This window comes from Brienomyrus brachyistius, chromosome 21 (assembly GCF_023856365.1).
Source record: "Brienomyrus brachyistius isolate T26 chromosome 21, BBRACH_0.4, whole genome shotgun sequence".
NCBI lineage: Eukaryota > Metazoa > Chordata > Actinopteri > Osteoglossiformes > Mormyridae > Brienomyrus > Brienomyrus brachyistius.
In genome coordinates, this window is record NC_064553.1 from 386,712 (window position 1) to 403,669 (window position 16,958).

At 46.3% G+C, this 16,958-nt stretch overlaps 1 protein-coding gene across 1 annotated transcript; it reads right to left on the minus strand.

The window, feature by feature from the left end:
- Nucleotides 1–13,774: 13,774 nt before the first annotated feature.
- klf17 (Kruppel-like factor 17) lies at nucleotides 13,775–16,067 on the minus strand. The gene is made up of 3 exons (XM_048988396.1): nucleotides 15,859–16,067; nucleotides 14,654–15,575; nucleotides 13,775–14,547 (listed from the first exon to the last, which is right to left on the minus strand). Exons 1-3 carry the CDS (start codon nucleotides 15,943–15,945, stop codon nucleotides 14,372–14,374), a joined length of 1,185 nt encoding a protein of 394 aa, XP_048844353.1. The 5' UTR covers nucleotides 15,946–16,067; the 3' UTR covers nucleotides 13,775–14,371.
- Between the last annotated feature and the right edge of the window lie 891 nt (nucleotides 16,068–16,958).

The following is a 16,958-nucleotide window of genomic DNA, read 5'->3' on the forward strand; positions in this document are numbered from 1 at the left end:
CATGACCAGGCTGAAGAAGGCAGAATCAAACTCTGGAGTTAATGTGATGCTTCCTCTCCACAGCACGGCTGTGTGCCGCCCAGCTGTTGCATGTTTATAAATAGTATGCAGAGAGGATTCCCCTGGGGCAGAAATGGGGTCGCCGAAGCCTGAGCCCGCAGAGCAGGATCTACGCCCCACACAGCCTCTGCCCTGTCATACGGGTCCCTGGGTTCTTCTCACAAGAGGTAAAGCACATGATGAGTACAAGCTAAACAGTTAAAACTGGAAAAGCACTTTCATTTGTGCTTTTTGGTAGAAGGAATGGTTATGGTTAGGGTTAATTTGACCACTTCATAATAAGATCATGATTATCTACTTGCCACTGAATCTAGACTAGGTAGGTCAACAAATCTAGAAACTGCCATGTTCTGGACAAACTGCTCTTATAGAGCATCCAGCCCCCAGTGCTGCACTGAGGCTTGGCCATCTGGTGCACACAGGAGCTTGGGGGCATCTATTCAGTGGAGCTTTTATATTTGAATCAATCTTATTAATTTAAGATATGATACACATTGAGAAGGGCTGTGAAAGGAGGAAGTTCAGTGTCAAAGAAGGTGTAAATCCAGACTTGAAAAGGTAGTGGAGCTTTTTCAGCTGAACAGCCGGCGTTTGGCAGAGCACGGCTGATAAACGACGTGAGGTCGCCTGCAGGGACCCTGAGAACCGGGCACGCCCCCCAGCCCAGAGTGGTCCAGCCCATTCAGTCAGAGTCACTGCAACTGAACCACGACAAATTACCCAAATATGCACTGAATAGAACATTTAGGGCTTAGAGATTTTACTTTAACTGTTATTACTTCTAACGATCGACTTGAAAACCTTCAAAAGATTTAATTAGTGATCGGCTAATGCGATGCTAATTGGAGGTACATAATTTTAAGAACTGCTTCAGAAAGAGGCTCTTTTGTGCTGGGCCGCGCTTCCTTAGGGGGTGTAGGTGGGGGTAACGGCCTTAGAGCAGGGTGAGGGGGCAGAAAACTGAAAACGGACATTTTCAGCCTGAATGGTTCCCGAAAATGCGCCTGGAGGCTGTGTCTGAATGGCCCCTGTGGGGGGGGGGCCCTTTGCCGTCCTGTGGGGGGGGCCCCTTTGCCATCCTGTGGGGGGGGGGGCCCTTTGCCGGGCCGCCTTTCAGGGGGCACAGCAGTGGACGTGTCTGGCATTTGCCCCCTATTGTAGCATCTCCGCAGTGACTCTGCGTCCCCGGGCCCCTTGGGGAGCCGCAATTTCAGCGTAAACAGAGATCTGCCCCTGGACCCCAGAAAAAGACTCAGCTGCAGTGGGGGGAGCAACGAGTCAAGCCACAACCCCCACCACAGAACCTACACCCTAATACTGCCCCAGCCTGTCTTGAGGACACCACACTAAACAACCTCATTTATTATTCAAAACAACTTTCAACTAAATACAGACAAAGTGGGTAAACATCCACTCCCCCCCAAAGGAACCCCCAACACTCAGAACATAAGCAGCCCCCACACATACCCTGAGGAAACCAGAGCATCTGTGTCTCCTGCTGAGCACTGGCTGTCTGCATTGCGGGTCTCCTGGGCACAAGGGGCGGGGGGGGGGGGGGCTCTTAAATTACTGGGTACAACAGGAGGTGAAGCTTCATACACCCCAAACCAGGAGAAGGTGGATTTGTGTTCCCCTCAGAAAAATCACAGTAGTCAAACCCCCAAGGTGGTGGGGAGCGTCTCTGGAAAAAAGACAGCCAATCAGAGGAAACCTGGCCACAAGGAACCACTGCAAAGATACAGCCAATCAGAGGAAACCTGGCCACAAAGAGTCGCCATAAAGAGACAGCCAATCAGAGGAAACCTGGCCACAAAGAGCCGCCATAAAGAGACAGCCAATCAGAGGAAACCTGGCCACAAGGAACCACCGCAAAGATACAGCCAATCAGAGGAAACCTGGCCACAAAGAGCCGCCATAAAGAGACAGCCAATCAGAGGAAACCTGGCCACAAGGAACCACCGCAAAGATACAGCCAATCATAGGAAACCTGGCTACAAAGAGCCGCCATAAAGAGACAGCCAATCAGAGGAAACCTGGGTACAAGGAACCACCGCAAAGATACAGCCAATCAGAGGCAACCTGGCCACAAAGAGCCACCATAAAAAGACAGCCAATCAGAGGCAACCTGGCCACAAAGAGCCGCCATAAAAAGACAGCCAATCAGAGGAAACCTGGCCACAAAGAGCCGCCATAAAGAGACAGCCAATCAGAGGAAACCTGGCCACAGTGAGCTGCCATAAAGAGACAAAGGGAGGCGGGAGTTGCCAGTTTCTGAATGATCCTGTAGGGCCACAGAAGAAGAGCATTGTGATCTGGCATTGACCTTTGCCCTTGCCCTTCATATGCAATTCTACATTACTGTGAGAGCCAAGTGGACATAATTACATCGAAAGTAAACTCCCACCTTCCCAGAGCTTCACACACCTCTTGGGGGGTCAAGCTCAAAACAGACCTGGCAGTGGCAGCGGGGATCCGCGTGCTACTATAGCATTAGCATTTAAACACAAACTGCAAGGACATCGCTAATACACCTGGTTCGGTGTCACCATACACAGCTCACTATGAAGAAAAGGCACCAGATAAGCCAGGGATTCCACATGGACCACAGAACCGGTGAAGGACACAGGCTCATTCCCACCGCAGGAACTTTTTTCAGGAGCCATGACCTTTGTCAAGAACCAGGAGTTTTAAGAATTTTTCTGCTGCTCTTGAAGAACTGTCTTCTGTTGCTTTCCCACCACAGGAGCTAGGCCTAAAATAACCTGTTTATCCTTTATCATTTTGGGGTGGTGGTGTAGTTTAGTATGAAATTATAAGTTTAACCTTATGAGCTTTTTGCTTATTTAGCTGTAAGGTCCGAATTCCTGTTGGGTGGTGGGAGAGTAAAACACGAATGTGGCCAGGAGCTAAAACAAGTTCCTTGTCGAGACCAGGAACTCAGAATCCCCCATACCTGTCAGTGCTGTGTACAGCTAAACAGCAGCTTACCCGCACGCCCAATAACTCCCATGCCTGTCATTGCCATGTACGGCTAAATGGCAACTTACCAGCGTGCCTGCTGACCCCCCCACGCCCGTTGGTGCCATGTACAGCTTAAAAGTGGCTTACCAACATGCCCATAGCTTGCTTCTCCTCCATCATTCAGGGACAGACTCTGCCGGCGGGGGAGGGGGGCAGGTCGCTATCTTCTGCTGTCCGCCTCCTGGGTGCACTGTTTTCCACGTAGTCACCCCCCCTCCAGGTTTCCTCACTGAGAGCCCGCTGCTTCTGCTTGTGGTGGTTCTTGGTTAAACCAGGGAGTTTCTTGTGCTGTGAAGACATGTGACAGTAATTCTGCATGTATTTTTTTTATTGGTCATACTGAGATTTCATCTGCTAATCGTGTCAGGAATGCTGTCAGTCCTGGGGGGCTTGGGCCCAGTGTTCTCAGACACGACGGCTCACATATTGGGCTGGACACAGCCAGTCACTCAGAGCTACTGCTAAAGAAACAGGAGAGCATTCTGAGCACGAAGCATGTTCGCGAAAAATACTGCCATACCTACCTTTGAAAACTATGCTGTCAGATCTTTCCAAAGTTTAAACCAGATTCGATAACCTATAACAAGTAGTCAGTGAAGCACGGTAATGCTGATACCCTTTAATACTAAGAGGCAATAATATATGTTAGTATACATATATATACACAGCTAAATACAATCACGCAGGGTATAAAGCCTGCAGTATTTCACCCAGCGCCTGAAGACTACAGGAAAATTAGGCAGCTACAGGTTTTTCTACTAAATATTTATTATACTAAATATAATGTAGGTAAAAAGCTCCTCTATAGCAGAAAGACGATCTAGTAAAGTGATGCAGCTTGGGGAACCTTTGATAAGGTGACAGCTCAACTTCTGCCCTCCTCAAAAGGCACACAAATAAGTATTATTAAAATGTGTATGAAAATCATCCATCCACCCACCCATCAGCAGGTATCACTGCCAGCCTGGAGTCTATCCCAGCCCATCACTGGGTATCCGGCAGGGGCCGCGGTTTGAATTGGGGGTTATGGATTAGGATCAGAGGTTTCAGCTACGTCTACCTTACAGTGTCTCTGTTTGTAGATCAATCTTTTGTGATATTATTACTTTAAAACTAGGTTTTTAAATAAAAAATGTCACGTACAGGAAGATCAGCAATTTAGTGTTTTCCCCAGTTCAAATTTTCTTTGTATAGTGCATTTTCACAACATTATATTATCTCATAGTGCTTTACAGTATTCCTGCCTAAAGCCCCCAGAGAGCAAAGCCAGAGATTCTGTGTGTGTATGTATGCGTGTATGTGTGTGTGTGTGTGTGTGTGTGTGGGGGGGGGCTCCTTCTGTATCTTGAAACAGTGAAGATAATGTCCCTATCACCCTGGACAGCATGCAGGCTGGTGGGCAGATTGCAACAGATACATTGTACCACAAAAGAAAAGAGAGAGAGGAACAGCGCCCCTTCTGCCAACGTGTCCGAATAGTACAGAGGGTCTGGGTATTTGCCACATCATTCAGAGGCTCCACCTAGCACTGCTTCTCATGTAAAAAAAGGATCTTACACATACAAGAAAAACCAGTAAAGTTACAACATCCTATGGGACATATAAGCAGAGAGGGCTAGGAGGAGACGTCAGGAGCCCCCACAGGACAGAAGTAACTGAGGCTGCTGAATTATGATGAGGTCAGACCCCCCCCATAGTCCTGCCCACCCTCTGCTTCAAAACGATTACTGTGCTCCTGCAAGTCTGAGATCCCCTGATATTGGTGTCAGCAACCAGCCAACGCCCCCCCTTTCTGACCCCACCCCTCCTGACCCTCACCCCAAAGCTTCCCATCGTGCCCCGATGACCGGCCCGGCCCAGCACCAAGACCACGGGTGAGGACAAACCCGCGACAGAGACCCTGATCCTGCCTGTAGGGATTTACGATGACCCACAAGGCAGTGCACTTTGGAACTACCTGGCCACCTGGTCTCCAGGTTGATGTCGATGACGTGGTCGCACGGCGTCATCACAATAACTGGCATGCACCATACACAGCCTTTCTGCTTCAGGGGGCACTGTACCCGCACTGTAAGCAGCTGTGAGGTCACCACACTGGCAGCCAATCAGATGGACTGGCAGAGCCTGAATCAGTGGTGCTGAGCGACACAAAGTCACTGTGTACAGTCAGATGACACAGCGGCCTGGCGGCGCCTGGCCAGATCAGAGGCGCGATCACGGATGACTGGGAACGCGGCTGCCAGTGACAGGTGCAGGCGGCGGGCCGGGCCAAGGCCACCAGCACAGCTGCAGCACACTCAGGGATAGCCTCCTATCAGACAGACCTTTGTTTCCAGATTGTTCTTGGGCAACAAGTACGAGCAAAGCATGATATGGATTATACGTCTTCAGAAGGTGCCCTGCGTGCCGCACTAGTGCATGTTGTCCCCACATGGAGCAGTACACACTGCTCCACACACGCTGCTCCACACACGCTGCTCCACACACGCTGCTCCACACACGCTGCTCCACACACGCTGCACACTTCACATTTAATTTTACAAAAAACAGGACGTTAAATGTCTCAAGGTCCTGGAATACAAACAGCAAAGGGCTTCGAGACCCAGGAGACAATGAACATGAAGCGTATTTCATTTTGAGCTTCTCTTCCTGAGCCATGCTCTCTCTCTCCCTCTCTCTCCCTCTCTCTCACTCTCTCTCACTCTCTCTCACTCTCCCTCCCTCTCTCGCGCTGAATAATGGGTCTGTATTAGATGAAATCAAACAAGATCACATCTTACAATGGTTTGTCTGGGCAAACATGGGGCAGCTTCGGTACGGTACGTTTGGTATTTTCACTTTTCCATTGACTTCCAGTCGAGTACCAGTAACAGAAGTTCCAGTACCTAAAGGACCAAACTAGCTGTGGTACTTTTTTGGTACTTTGGGGTGGGACTTGAAACGCTTTCTTCCGAACAGACACAAGGTCAGGATGGCATGACAAAGATTTTTTTGTGTGCTATACTTTGACAGCACAGTACTGGAAATCTCGCAAATATTGCAGTGTGATTTTGTTTTAATAAATATTGTGGTATTTTTAAAGCAAGAAGGTTTCTCACACTCCCATCTAGGAGTGATTTAAACAGAAAGGATGAAAATGATTATAATTCTCGGAGAACGCATGCAGCGCTCATGAAAAGGCCGCGGAGGTAAACTTTAAACTCATTTTTTAACATATTCTAGAATATCATGAAAATTAATAATCATTAAAATTGAATATTTTTTTTCCTATGACAAATTAAAAACATTTTAGCGAAACTTAGCAGTACAGAATTGAAGGTAAAAAATAGCCTGTTTTCTAGCTGTCTGAAGATATAAAAATTGCATGCTGGTATTAATATCACGCATTATTCCGCCCTCTAATATGCTGCTGCCATTTTTCAGATACACTTCTAAATACTCCCACCTCGCACTGTGATGTCATTCAGCACTGGTACCAGTTTGGACGCCAATGGAAAACTAACACCTTGAAGTACCGGTCATTCGGTACTTTCTGGAAGTACCAAAAGTATGGTACCTGGTGGTGTGGAAAAGACCCCATGGAAATAAAATCCAGATGGATCCATGTTAGGGTGAGACTGATACACACACATTTATATCTGCATCTATGGAGACTCTCCATTTATTTCTATGGGGAAAGTTTTTTGATTGCAGTCATGGATTTTCTTTAAATTGCGTTTTGCTTCATGGGAACCAGGAACCTGGTCCACATAAGATCAAAAAAACATTTTCATCACATTGTGGGGATTTTTTGGTCTCCACAAGGTAAGGTATATCTGGGCCCCACACACACAAACGCACACACACACACACACACACACACACACAAACGCACACACACATACACACAGCCAAGTCGTTCAGCATGTCAGTCAACAAACCACAATCTGTATACAGTTGACATCATGCAAATTCCTGACCTCTTAGTATAAGAATAACCAGCATAAAAACTGACAGAATTTTAAAAGTAAGTAGTTAGAAAAACAAGCCTCATTAAGCTCAGGAAGCTCCTACAGCCGGTTTGCAGGATCTTCAGCTGAAGGCTTCGCACCACCATGCTACTTCACACAGGGATGCGTGTTCCAACTTGTGAAAGTACCTCATATCTCCCGAGCTCCAGTGTTAAATATTTCCTAGTCTAACCTGTACTGGTTTGTATACTGGTTTGTATACTCTGGCCCTGATCCGCGAATGCTGGCTTGGACAGTGGAAATGGCGTTTAGCTGGCCATCACTTCCCTGGTGTGCAGGAAACAGCGGATAATGCTGAGCTCTAAGGCACCGGCTGCCACTTGAAGCTGACTGCTTCTCCATGTTCAGCCCCCTTTGCGCATTTAGATTTACGTGCATCCAGGCTGTCAAGACTCCCATAAACTACTAAATATTAAATTTCAGAGCATAAATCCCCACCATCTCATTTTTACTCTAAGCCTAATTTTAGTCTCAGGAAATTTCCAGCACACAGACACCCCTACCCAGGATCTGGCCTGCCTTGTGTGTCTCGTGGTAAGAGCAGAAACATCTCTTAGACTGCTGCACGTGATGTGCTGGAATCTGAAGGTCATCTTCAGCGTGAACCGAAGGGACAGAGCAAAGGTACGCTAAGCAGCTACAGGCACCTAAGAGCAGGAAGGGCATGTGCAGCCTGCATCCCTTTGCTAAGGGAGCCCCTCAGCTTCCGCCGGCAAGCGTGCTTCACTTCCGGACAGCGTCAGAAAAGCATAAGAGTGCAGCCGGCAGGACGCGGCGCCGCTCAGGGGGCCCCCCGCCACACACATGCCTTTCTCTCTCGGATGCCCATCCATTCTCCTCATCTCTCTTGGACCCGCGCTGAGCTCCACCTCACTCACCCCACACCGCCAAGCTGGGCAGCACTCTGCCGAAAGCACTGCAGCCTGAATCTGAAAGACTCCCGCAGGCAGAGACCCCACACAGCGCCACACCGCGACCAGCAAAGCGCCACACGGAGCCCCATACAGCTGCGTCACACTGACGCCTTCAGCCTGTAAACGTCTACGATCATTACCTGTCACTTCTCATCGCTGTCGAGCAGCAGCTCTCGGACCTGCCTGGGCTTGCAGTCCATACATTACTGGACATGACACCTTGAATGGCTGCACGATAAAACAGAGGCGAACCCCCTTAAGGCTTGACTGCTCTGTCCTTCATGCTCACATTATTCAGCCTTGGATGCTACACCAGAAGTACGGCGGCTACAGAGCTGACATTGCGTGGGGCCATCGGCTTCGTCCAGCGCTTCAGCACATGAATTACATACAAACATACATCTATCTTCCAGGAGACAACTTATTAATCTATATTACCAATGAGAAAAGGCCTGTAAGCGGAACTGTATAGCAGTTAATGGGTCTGCATACCACAAACTTTATTAAACAATAATTACAGTTCCAGTAAGCAAGACACACATTTTACAGTTCCTAATGAGTCAGTAATCAATAATCAGTCCCGTAATTAGTAATATAATTAGGGAATTGCAGGAAAAACCTGCACCCACAACGGCCCTTTCTGGGTTTTAAACCACCCCTGGTTTAAAATGTATTTAAGCAAGTGGTTGGAGAAATCAACTCCAGGTCCGGATCCAGCTCCGGGTCTTGAAGCGACTTTCGTCCTAATCCGGCCCCGGCTCTGAGATCTGGCGCAAAGCCAAGCTCACTGTATACAATACAAAATTCACACAAAGGATGACAAATGGCTCGAGCGAAACTGACAGCAGTGATTAAAGGAAAAGTCCTGGGTAGACGGAGGCGCCGGAGAGCATTACGGAGAGATGCCGCCGTCCGGCGCTACGTGAAACCGAACGGACGGATTTCTGCCACGTGTTTCGTATAGGAAATTGTGTGTGGTCGCATTGCCGTTTGTACGCTATGTGTGTGTGTGTATGTGTCATACATCTCGCTAAGTGATACAAAAGACTGAGATGGGTGTTGTGCTGTAATTATGTGTCAGGTCATCCTGGTTGCCATCCAGTCATATACCCCCCCGGAACAGGCATGGCGATGCGCTCAGTTCAGCACATTGTGTTTTCCGTAAAATACCCCCACAAACAGGCATGGCGATCTGCACCGCGCGAACCCCGCTCCCGATCGGTTCTCCTGTCATTTGATTACAGCACCACCCAGCCCTTCATCATCTCTTTCTGACGCATGCCGAGATCTGCCGGTTACTAACCCTAAACGAGATCATGAAGCACACCAGCCCAAATGTGCATAAACCTGTTGGATGCAGATTAAACAGACACTATAACGCAAACGTTCAACTGCATGTGGCCGGACATCGTGAAGGATGAGTCCCCTACCGTGTCCAGAGCCGCCCGTGTCTCCAGGCTGGGTTTGCCTTTGAGAAGTTGCATCATTCGGAGGTTCCCCTTTATTTAAAGCCAGCACCTCCTCATTCCTCATATAGCTACGCCCCTCTTTTCGCGTGCCTCATTCCACGACTTCGCAAGCTTGCCGTGTTCTTTAGAAGGTGATACGGCTGCGGAAAACTGCAAACGTGCTGCTGTCGATACTGAACCATTTGAGCGGCACCTTGTAAATGTTTTACTAAATAAAACGACTGAAGAGTCAAGGAAGAAAATCGGACGAAATGCCAAAAAGTGCAAATAGGAAAATCTGTTTGGATATGAATGTATCCTTGGTTTAATCTGTTGCTTTAATATATTTCATGTAGCCTAATTCGACTTAGAGTCGGCTACCATTAAATTCTATACATATCCTTAAAACACACACCATCGCACTGTCACCTCAGCCCACGTCACCTGGAGATTTCCATCACTATTACTGTTTTTATCTTTTGTAAAGAATCTAAAGGACATTAGAAAGAGCAACAGTGAATTAATAAGTCACCATGTGTTCCTGAGGGTGTTAGCTCTTTAGGGTGCTTGCCAGTTCGTCAGTATTATGCTTCAGTCCCCAAGAATCTGTATCGACACCCCGAAATATATGAATGGGTAATCTACCAAACTACCCATTCATCCGTCTTCCAGCCGATTCTCTTGGTGTGAACTGAGTTATCTTATACACACAGCTTTCTGCTTCATCTAAACTGTAACGCAACACTGGATCATTTTCAATGCTTTTGCTTTCACTTTTGTGTTTATTTTTATAGACGAGTAATGTTTCATTTTTTTAATAAAGTGGATTGCGCTCAACGATCTGGTAACGGTTTCTCAAGGCTGCTCTTCATAAGGCTGCGTAACACATACGTGAGTCCTTTATAACAGCCGACATAAATTGCCAAAAACATTTATAAACGTTCGTTCCAACTTGTGTAGTTTCCATACATGCTGACTTTGACAGCCTTTTTATCAAGCTGACATATCACCTAGGGTGGTTGTCTTTCTGTTGACATAATGTTATGCTATGACACTTTGTTCATTAAAGTAACATAAACGGTAATAACACTGACTCTACACTTCAGTGCGTCAAAGTCACATAAAGTGATACTTTGTCGTGTAAGGCCAAAATAGAAGGTGAACACTTTTTAAAGAAGGGTTACACGTGGCCACAGCAAAGAGCAGCAGAGCTTCACGCCTCCAGAGGCTGGTGCTTTGTATCGTCCCTTTGTGTGTCTGTGGTTCTGCAAATGCAGGGCTTACATGTTCTTCCTGTGTTTGTGGTGGTTTGTATCTTGTATCTGGTTCTATGTGCGCAGCGCTTACATGTTCTTCCTGTGTCTGTGTTGGGTTTGTATCTTTTCTTTGGTTCTGCGTGTGTAGCGCTTACATGTTCTTCCTGTGCCTGTGTTGGGTTTGTATCTTGTATCTGGTTCTGCGTGTGCAGCGCTTACATGTTCTTCCTGTGTCTGTGGTGGGTTTGTATCTTGTATCTGGTTCTGCGTGTTTAATTTTGGATGTGTGTATTGCTCTGTTCCAAGCAATAACCCAAAACTTTTCCCAGACTGTCACCCATGTGACACATGTAAATGCATTAAAAGGGCACCCTGCAATACCTCCTTACATGGAAACTGTGTGTAATGTACAACATTGACTCATGGTGGATACTTCGATACTAAGAGCACTGATTTTGTTTTGCCATTATTTTCTATTCTCATAAATGAGTTTAATTTTTAATTGCTACATGCATGAAGCAGGTGGGCCTCTGAGGGTAAATCATTGGGACATACAAATACTTAAATTTGAAGGCTTTACATGTTTCTTTGACAGAATAGGTCCCGTAACATTATTTTCATTGTATAGTTCTTCCTGTTCTATTCTTTTGCTTGTTTGTTTTTAGATATTTGATTATGTTTCACGGTTCTAGAGGTAAAGAAGAACTGGCATATTGTTGCTGGCAAATTTAATTGGGCCTGTGTCAGTCGCATATCAGTATCTAAACTTAAAACAATATTTGTCCCTTTGAGTCCATGTGCTCAATAAGAACACTGCAGATGCGGCCATTGTCGCGAAAAGGTAGTGAAGCACCGCCCCCGTGTGGTGAGTAACATAAAATGCACCGCAAACTCCAAATAACTTAGAGAATGACAGCGTGTGAAGTGCTTTAGACACGCGTACACCAGCTCTTGGTAGCTGTATTTAGCCCTTAACCTATTTTTCCTTTGATGCTAGTAACTGGTGTCTTTTGGCTTGAAATAGTTGTTTAAACATGTTTAAACAGCTGTTGTTTAAACATGTATTACTGTCACTTTGTCCTCACAAATTGTGTCTAACATTATTCTTTTTTTCCAAGTAGTTTTCCCTTTTTAATGTAACATTAAAATACCCATTCATAGATTTAGTAACATAGTAACAATATTCTCTGGCTGCTGTGTAAGCAGGTTTTCAGTGCAACTCCCTAATTAGATTACCAATTAGAGGACTGATTGTCTGAAGAGCTCTCACACCTGGGTTTGAACAGCTGACCTAAAGGTTGCCCAAAATAGCTGCATACGCAATGGCCCTTGGTAGATAAGATTGGCCACACCTGATATACACCGATCAGCCGTAACATTAAAACCACCTGCCTACTATTGTGCCGGTTCCTCTCTTGCTGCCAAAACAGCTCTGACCCTTTGAGCCATGGACTCCACAAGACCTCTGAAGGTCTCTTGTGGTATCTGGCACCAAGAAGTCAGCAGCAGATCCTGTAATTCCTGTAAGCTGCGAGGTAGGACTTCCATGGATCGGACTTATTTGTCCAGCACATCCCACAGGTGCCCGATCGGATTGAGATCTGGGGGATTTGGAGGCCAAGTCCGCACATTGAGCTCTTTTTCATGTCCTCAAACCTTTCCTGAGCGATTTCTGCATTGTGGCACATTATCCTACTGAACAAGGCCGCTGTTATTGGGAAATACCATTGCCATGAAGGGGTGTACTTGGTCTGCAACAATATTTAGGTATGGGGTACATGTCAAAGTGACACCCACATGAATGCTTGGACGGGGGTTTCCCAGCAGAACATCACTCAGAGCATCACACTACCTCCCCCAGCTTGCCTTCTTCCTGTAGCGCTTCTTCCTGGTGCCAATTCTTCCAGAGGTAAACGACGCACTCGTACCCAGCTGTCCACATGATGTAATAGAAAACATGACTCGTCAGACCAGCCTACCTTCTGCCAGTGCTCCATGGTCCAGTTCAGACACTCAGCATAGGCACTCTGACTGGTCTATTGCTATGCAGCCCCATATGCAGCAAGCTGCAACGCACTGCCTGTTCTGACACATTTATATCATAGCCAGCATTCACTTTTTCAGCAATCTGTGTTACAGCAGCTCTCCTGTGAGATCAGACCAGGCCGACTGGCCTTTGCTCTCCCTGTGCATCAGTGAGCCTTGGGTGCCCATCCCGTTGTCGGCCTTCCCTGGACCACGTTTGGTAGGTACTGGTCACATATTGGGAACCTTGTCATAGTTGCTCAGATCCTTACAACTGCTAATTTTTAGCTAATATATAATTACAGCCATGCTAGTTACCACTGTAAACAGAAACCATGCTATTCACTTCATTTGTCAGTGGTTTCAATGTTATGGCTGATCAGTGTACTCTATATTTTTCCCAAACCTGATCATGACCCCAAATGCAAAAATTAGGCAGATTAGGTCTTAACACACGAACTATTGCTCAGTCAACAAGTCAAAGCTGGGAACTTCCGTTAAGTACATGAAAAACTATTTGTCTCGTGAAATGGACGTTAAACAGACGCAATTGAAATTGGAAAGGCGAGCCGAAACATGAATGAAATGTCCAGCAGGGGGCGTTTTGCGTCAACATGCCATAAGAAGATGAAATAGTAAAGATTTGCGTCTGAAATGTTGATCGCTTAATGAAAGTTAATACGAATAATTAATCACACTAACCGACAGTTATGACTTTACAGTAGATCTGTTATCCAGCATACCGAGTTTCAAAACTCAAAGACTTGCCGAACCTAATTTCTTGAATAACTCCCACGTAATAACTGCCAGGTATAATGCTATTATTGTCAATATTCAAATTGTATTTTGCGAGGTGTTGGCTTTCATTGTTTTGTAGGGCACAACGAAAGCCGTTAGAGAGCAGTGCGGTGACGCCGCATTAACGCCTAGTGCTTTTACATGCAGATGCGAGCGTGATGTGCAACACGGCAAAGCAGCAAGTGGCATTTAGTCACTGATTAGGACTCTTGCGGGACCAGCCAATTGATAAATGCGATAAATTTAAAATCACTTAGTTTTATTTTCTCATAAAACACTTTGACAAGTTTATGCAGCTGTCATTCAGAGCAATACCACTTTACAGAAAAGTTACATAGGAATGGTACTGCTGTTAAATCCAAGAACAATTACAGATCATCTAACATACAGGCTTTATAAATGCATATACAACTTTATTAAATGGCAGTCTGCCAGTACCTCGCATAATAGCCCTTAAATACCTTTATGGAAAAAAAGTTGGACACTGAAGCGTGCTGTTAGCAGGAACAGCAGGTGTAGACCTAATACATTTACTGAATTTATTTGGCAATACAGCTGTTTTTCCCCCAATAGTAAATACTATTACTTTTCCCCTATTCTGGGGTAAAAATACCCAGAAAGGTAGAATTAATAATCATAGAAAATAGCCTGCGTTTAAAAATCTATTTACAAAAATATCTGAAGGGTCCTGCCCATCTTCATGTTCACTGTCTGTTGTCATTTAATAACTTACGATGGAAGACATTTCATTAGAGTGGAGTGTCATTAAATACTGCCTTAATTTACGCACACATAGTCCGTATATTTACATGGGGTTTTTGGAGGAGAAAAGGCGCTGATCACATGTGCCGCTTCATGTGCAGAGCCAGGTGATCGGAGCGGGAGAACGCCCGCTCGCACAGGTGGCACTGGAAGGGCCGGTGGCCCGTGTGCTTCCTGTAGTGGCGGGTCAACTCGTCCGACCTGGCGAATTTCCAGCCGCAGCCTTCCCAGTTACAGTGGTACGGCTTCTCACCTGCACAAACAAAGCAAAATATCGTCACGTAACTTCCATACTCTGCCGCTTCAGTCAGGCCACCGCTGTGTTCTATTACCACCGACATTTCAGATGATCGGCTTACCTGTGTGCGTCCGCATGTGAGCTTTCAGATGCGAGCTTTTGGTGTAAGTCTTTCCGCACCCAGGAAACTCGCAGCTGTGCGTAGCCGAGCGCTTCCTCGCCCAGGACCGACGGCCCCGTTTGGGTTTGCAATCGTCAGGCGAGAAGAAGTCCAGAAGTGGCGACGACGGCGGTGTGAGCGTCATGCCGGGGTGGTGAAGCCGCATGGGCTCCGCAAACATGCTGTACTGGTACTGGGCTGGGTATTGGGGATCGGCCATGAAGTGAGGCCGGTGCTGCTGGTGCACTTCTGCCAGGTGGCAGTCTTTGCGTATCATCCCGTCCCGGGACAGACCGAGCGGCGCGCCGTGGCTCACGTAGCCCTGGAGCTGCTGCAGGTGGGCGGAGCGCAGGGGCTTCTGCTCGTACACGGGGCTCATGAACTCAGCTGCCATCATGCATGACTGCTCGGTGTTTTCCGTTTTGATTTTCTGTACCATATGGTGAATGTTGTCGAGTGGTATGTGGACAGGGTTTGCCAAGCTGAGTGCGCGAAGTTCTGTGTACTCGCGTCTGTCCATGACCGCGCAGAGACTGTAGTCCTGCTGAGCGTCTCCCTGGTAGCCCATTTCCGGCGTGAGCAGCTCCGCCACCAGGCTGCCGCCCCCGAAGGCACTGGACGCGTGGTGGGAGCCGTCGCTGTCATATACCGTGCTGCAACTCTCCGGGGACTCCGGGAGCGGATAGGCGGACGACTGGGAGCAACTCCGATTGCTTTCAAGTGCAACGGTGTTGGACAAGATGAACTCCAAATCTAGGAATTTGGCAAGATCGTCTTCATCCCTGTTTCGCGTAGGGGACTTGGCGATGCTAAATTCAACCTCGATGAGGGATTTCAGATCATCGCCTGTTGCGTTCGTTTCATTCTTGTCCACTTTCCAGTCCTGTGCAAGGGAAGTATGGAGGATTGAAGTTACTCAAAATTCAGCATCAATCGTGAGTATACAAAAAAAAAAAATTCTCCAACTAGAGGAAATTACAGATCAACAGAAACAGATAAATGTTACTAAACACAAACATATTCATGCATGTAATTCTTTAACCTTATTGGTTTAGCAGTTGATAAAACGTTTTCAGCCCCCTGCGATTTAATGTTAACAGGTGGTTTAAAACGAAACACTATGCAATAAAGCTAAATAAAAAATACCACAAAAGAAAACGACTTACGTTGACAATTTCACACTGCCTTTTCTCCAAAATCAGGTTACTTGCAAAAGTGGTTATGGACGGCAGCATCGCATCTGCGAGAGCCATTCCTATGTGTAAATAATTTACTGACTAACCAGTATTTTTATGCAAGCAGATCAGAGCCGAAAAATACAGGCGAGTCCCAACAGACGAGAGCGCTTGGGGCGGTCACCTTTCGCACCTCACTGCAGCCAGCTTGTTATATGGGCCAGTCGGCGCTGATTGGCTTGAGTGCAGCCAATCACGCTGCGGTATCAACCTGCCCAGCGCTCCTGTCATTTCCAGTGGTGAAGAATTTACTCTTATTTAGGTCCTCGAAGTATCATCAAAAATTGTGTTCGACGTAGCGGGCAATGCGGTTTTAACACTTAAACGGAGACCCCCCACTTTCTGTTTCAATGGTGCATAAATTAAAAACCTTTATTTGTTACAGTTTACCATTGCTTTACCAGTTACCAGGTTTACCAGTTAATCACCCAAACTTCAGTTTGTACAGATGACATTGTCAGAAACGCACCGTTTAAGAACCTGCGGTACCTGCCTGTTTTAAGGCTGCCTGCTGCAGGAGGCTCATCCGTATTTCCATTTAAACTTTTTTAAACTGCAAATTACTGTTTACTTAAGGGGGTTGAATGTTCCTGTTGTATACAGAGAAACTAGAACATACTAAAGAATTGCACGGTTATATATAGGCTAGTATGTTATGTAAACGTCGACCCTATAGTAAAAAACGAGGTATCGTTTACATGTGCATTTACATAGATAACTGTACCATAAACAGATCACTACATGTGATAAAAGTACCCTATCACAGTTTACATTCGTGACTGCTGAATGTAGTAGTTTCGATCGAATTGTAACAGAAAATGACCTTTTCTTATTGTAATGTGCAAAAAAAGTATGCATAAATGGCCGCATCCAGTTACTAGTGACATTAATTTAATTTGTGTGTAATCTCGGTTGTTTAACATTTAAACAAACACTCGTGAAACTATGCTAATTCACAAAGCTATCGAAACAAGGGTAATCTCGGTAGCAAACAGTTCGGAGACACGGACAGTAATGGGATTCATGCAAAC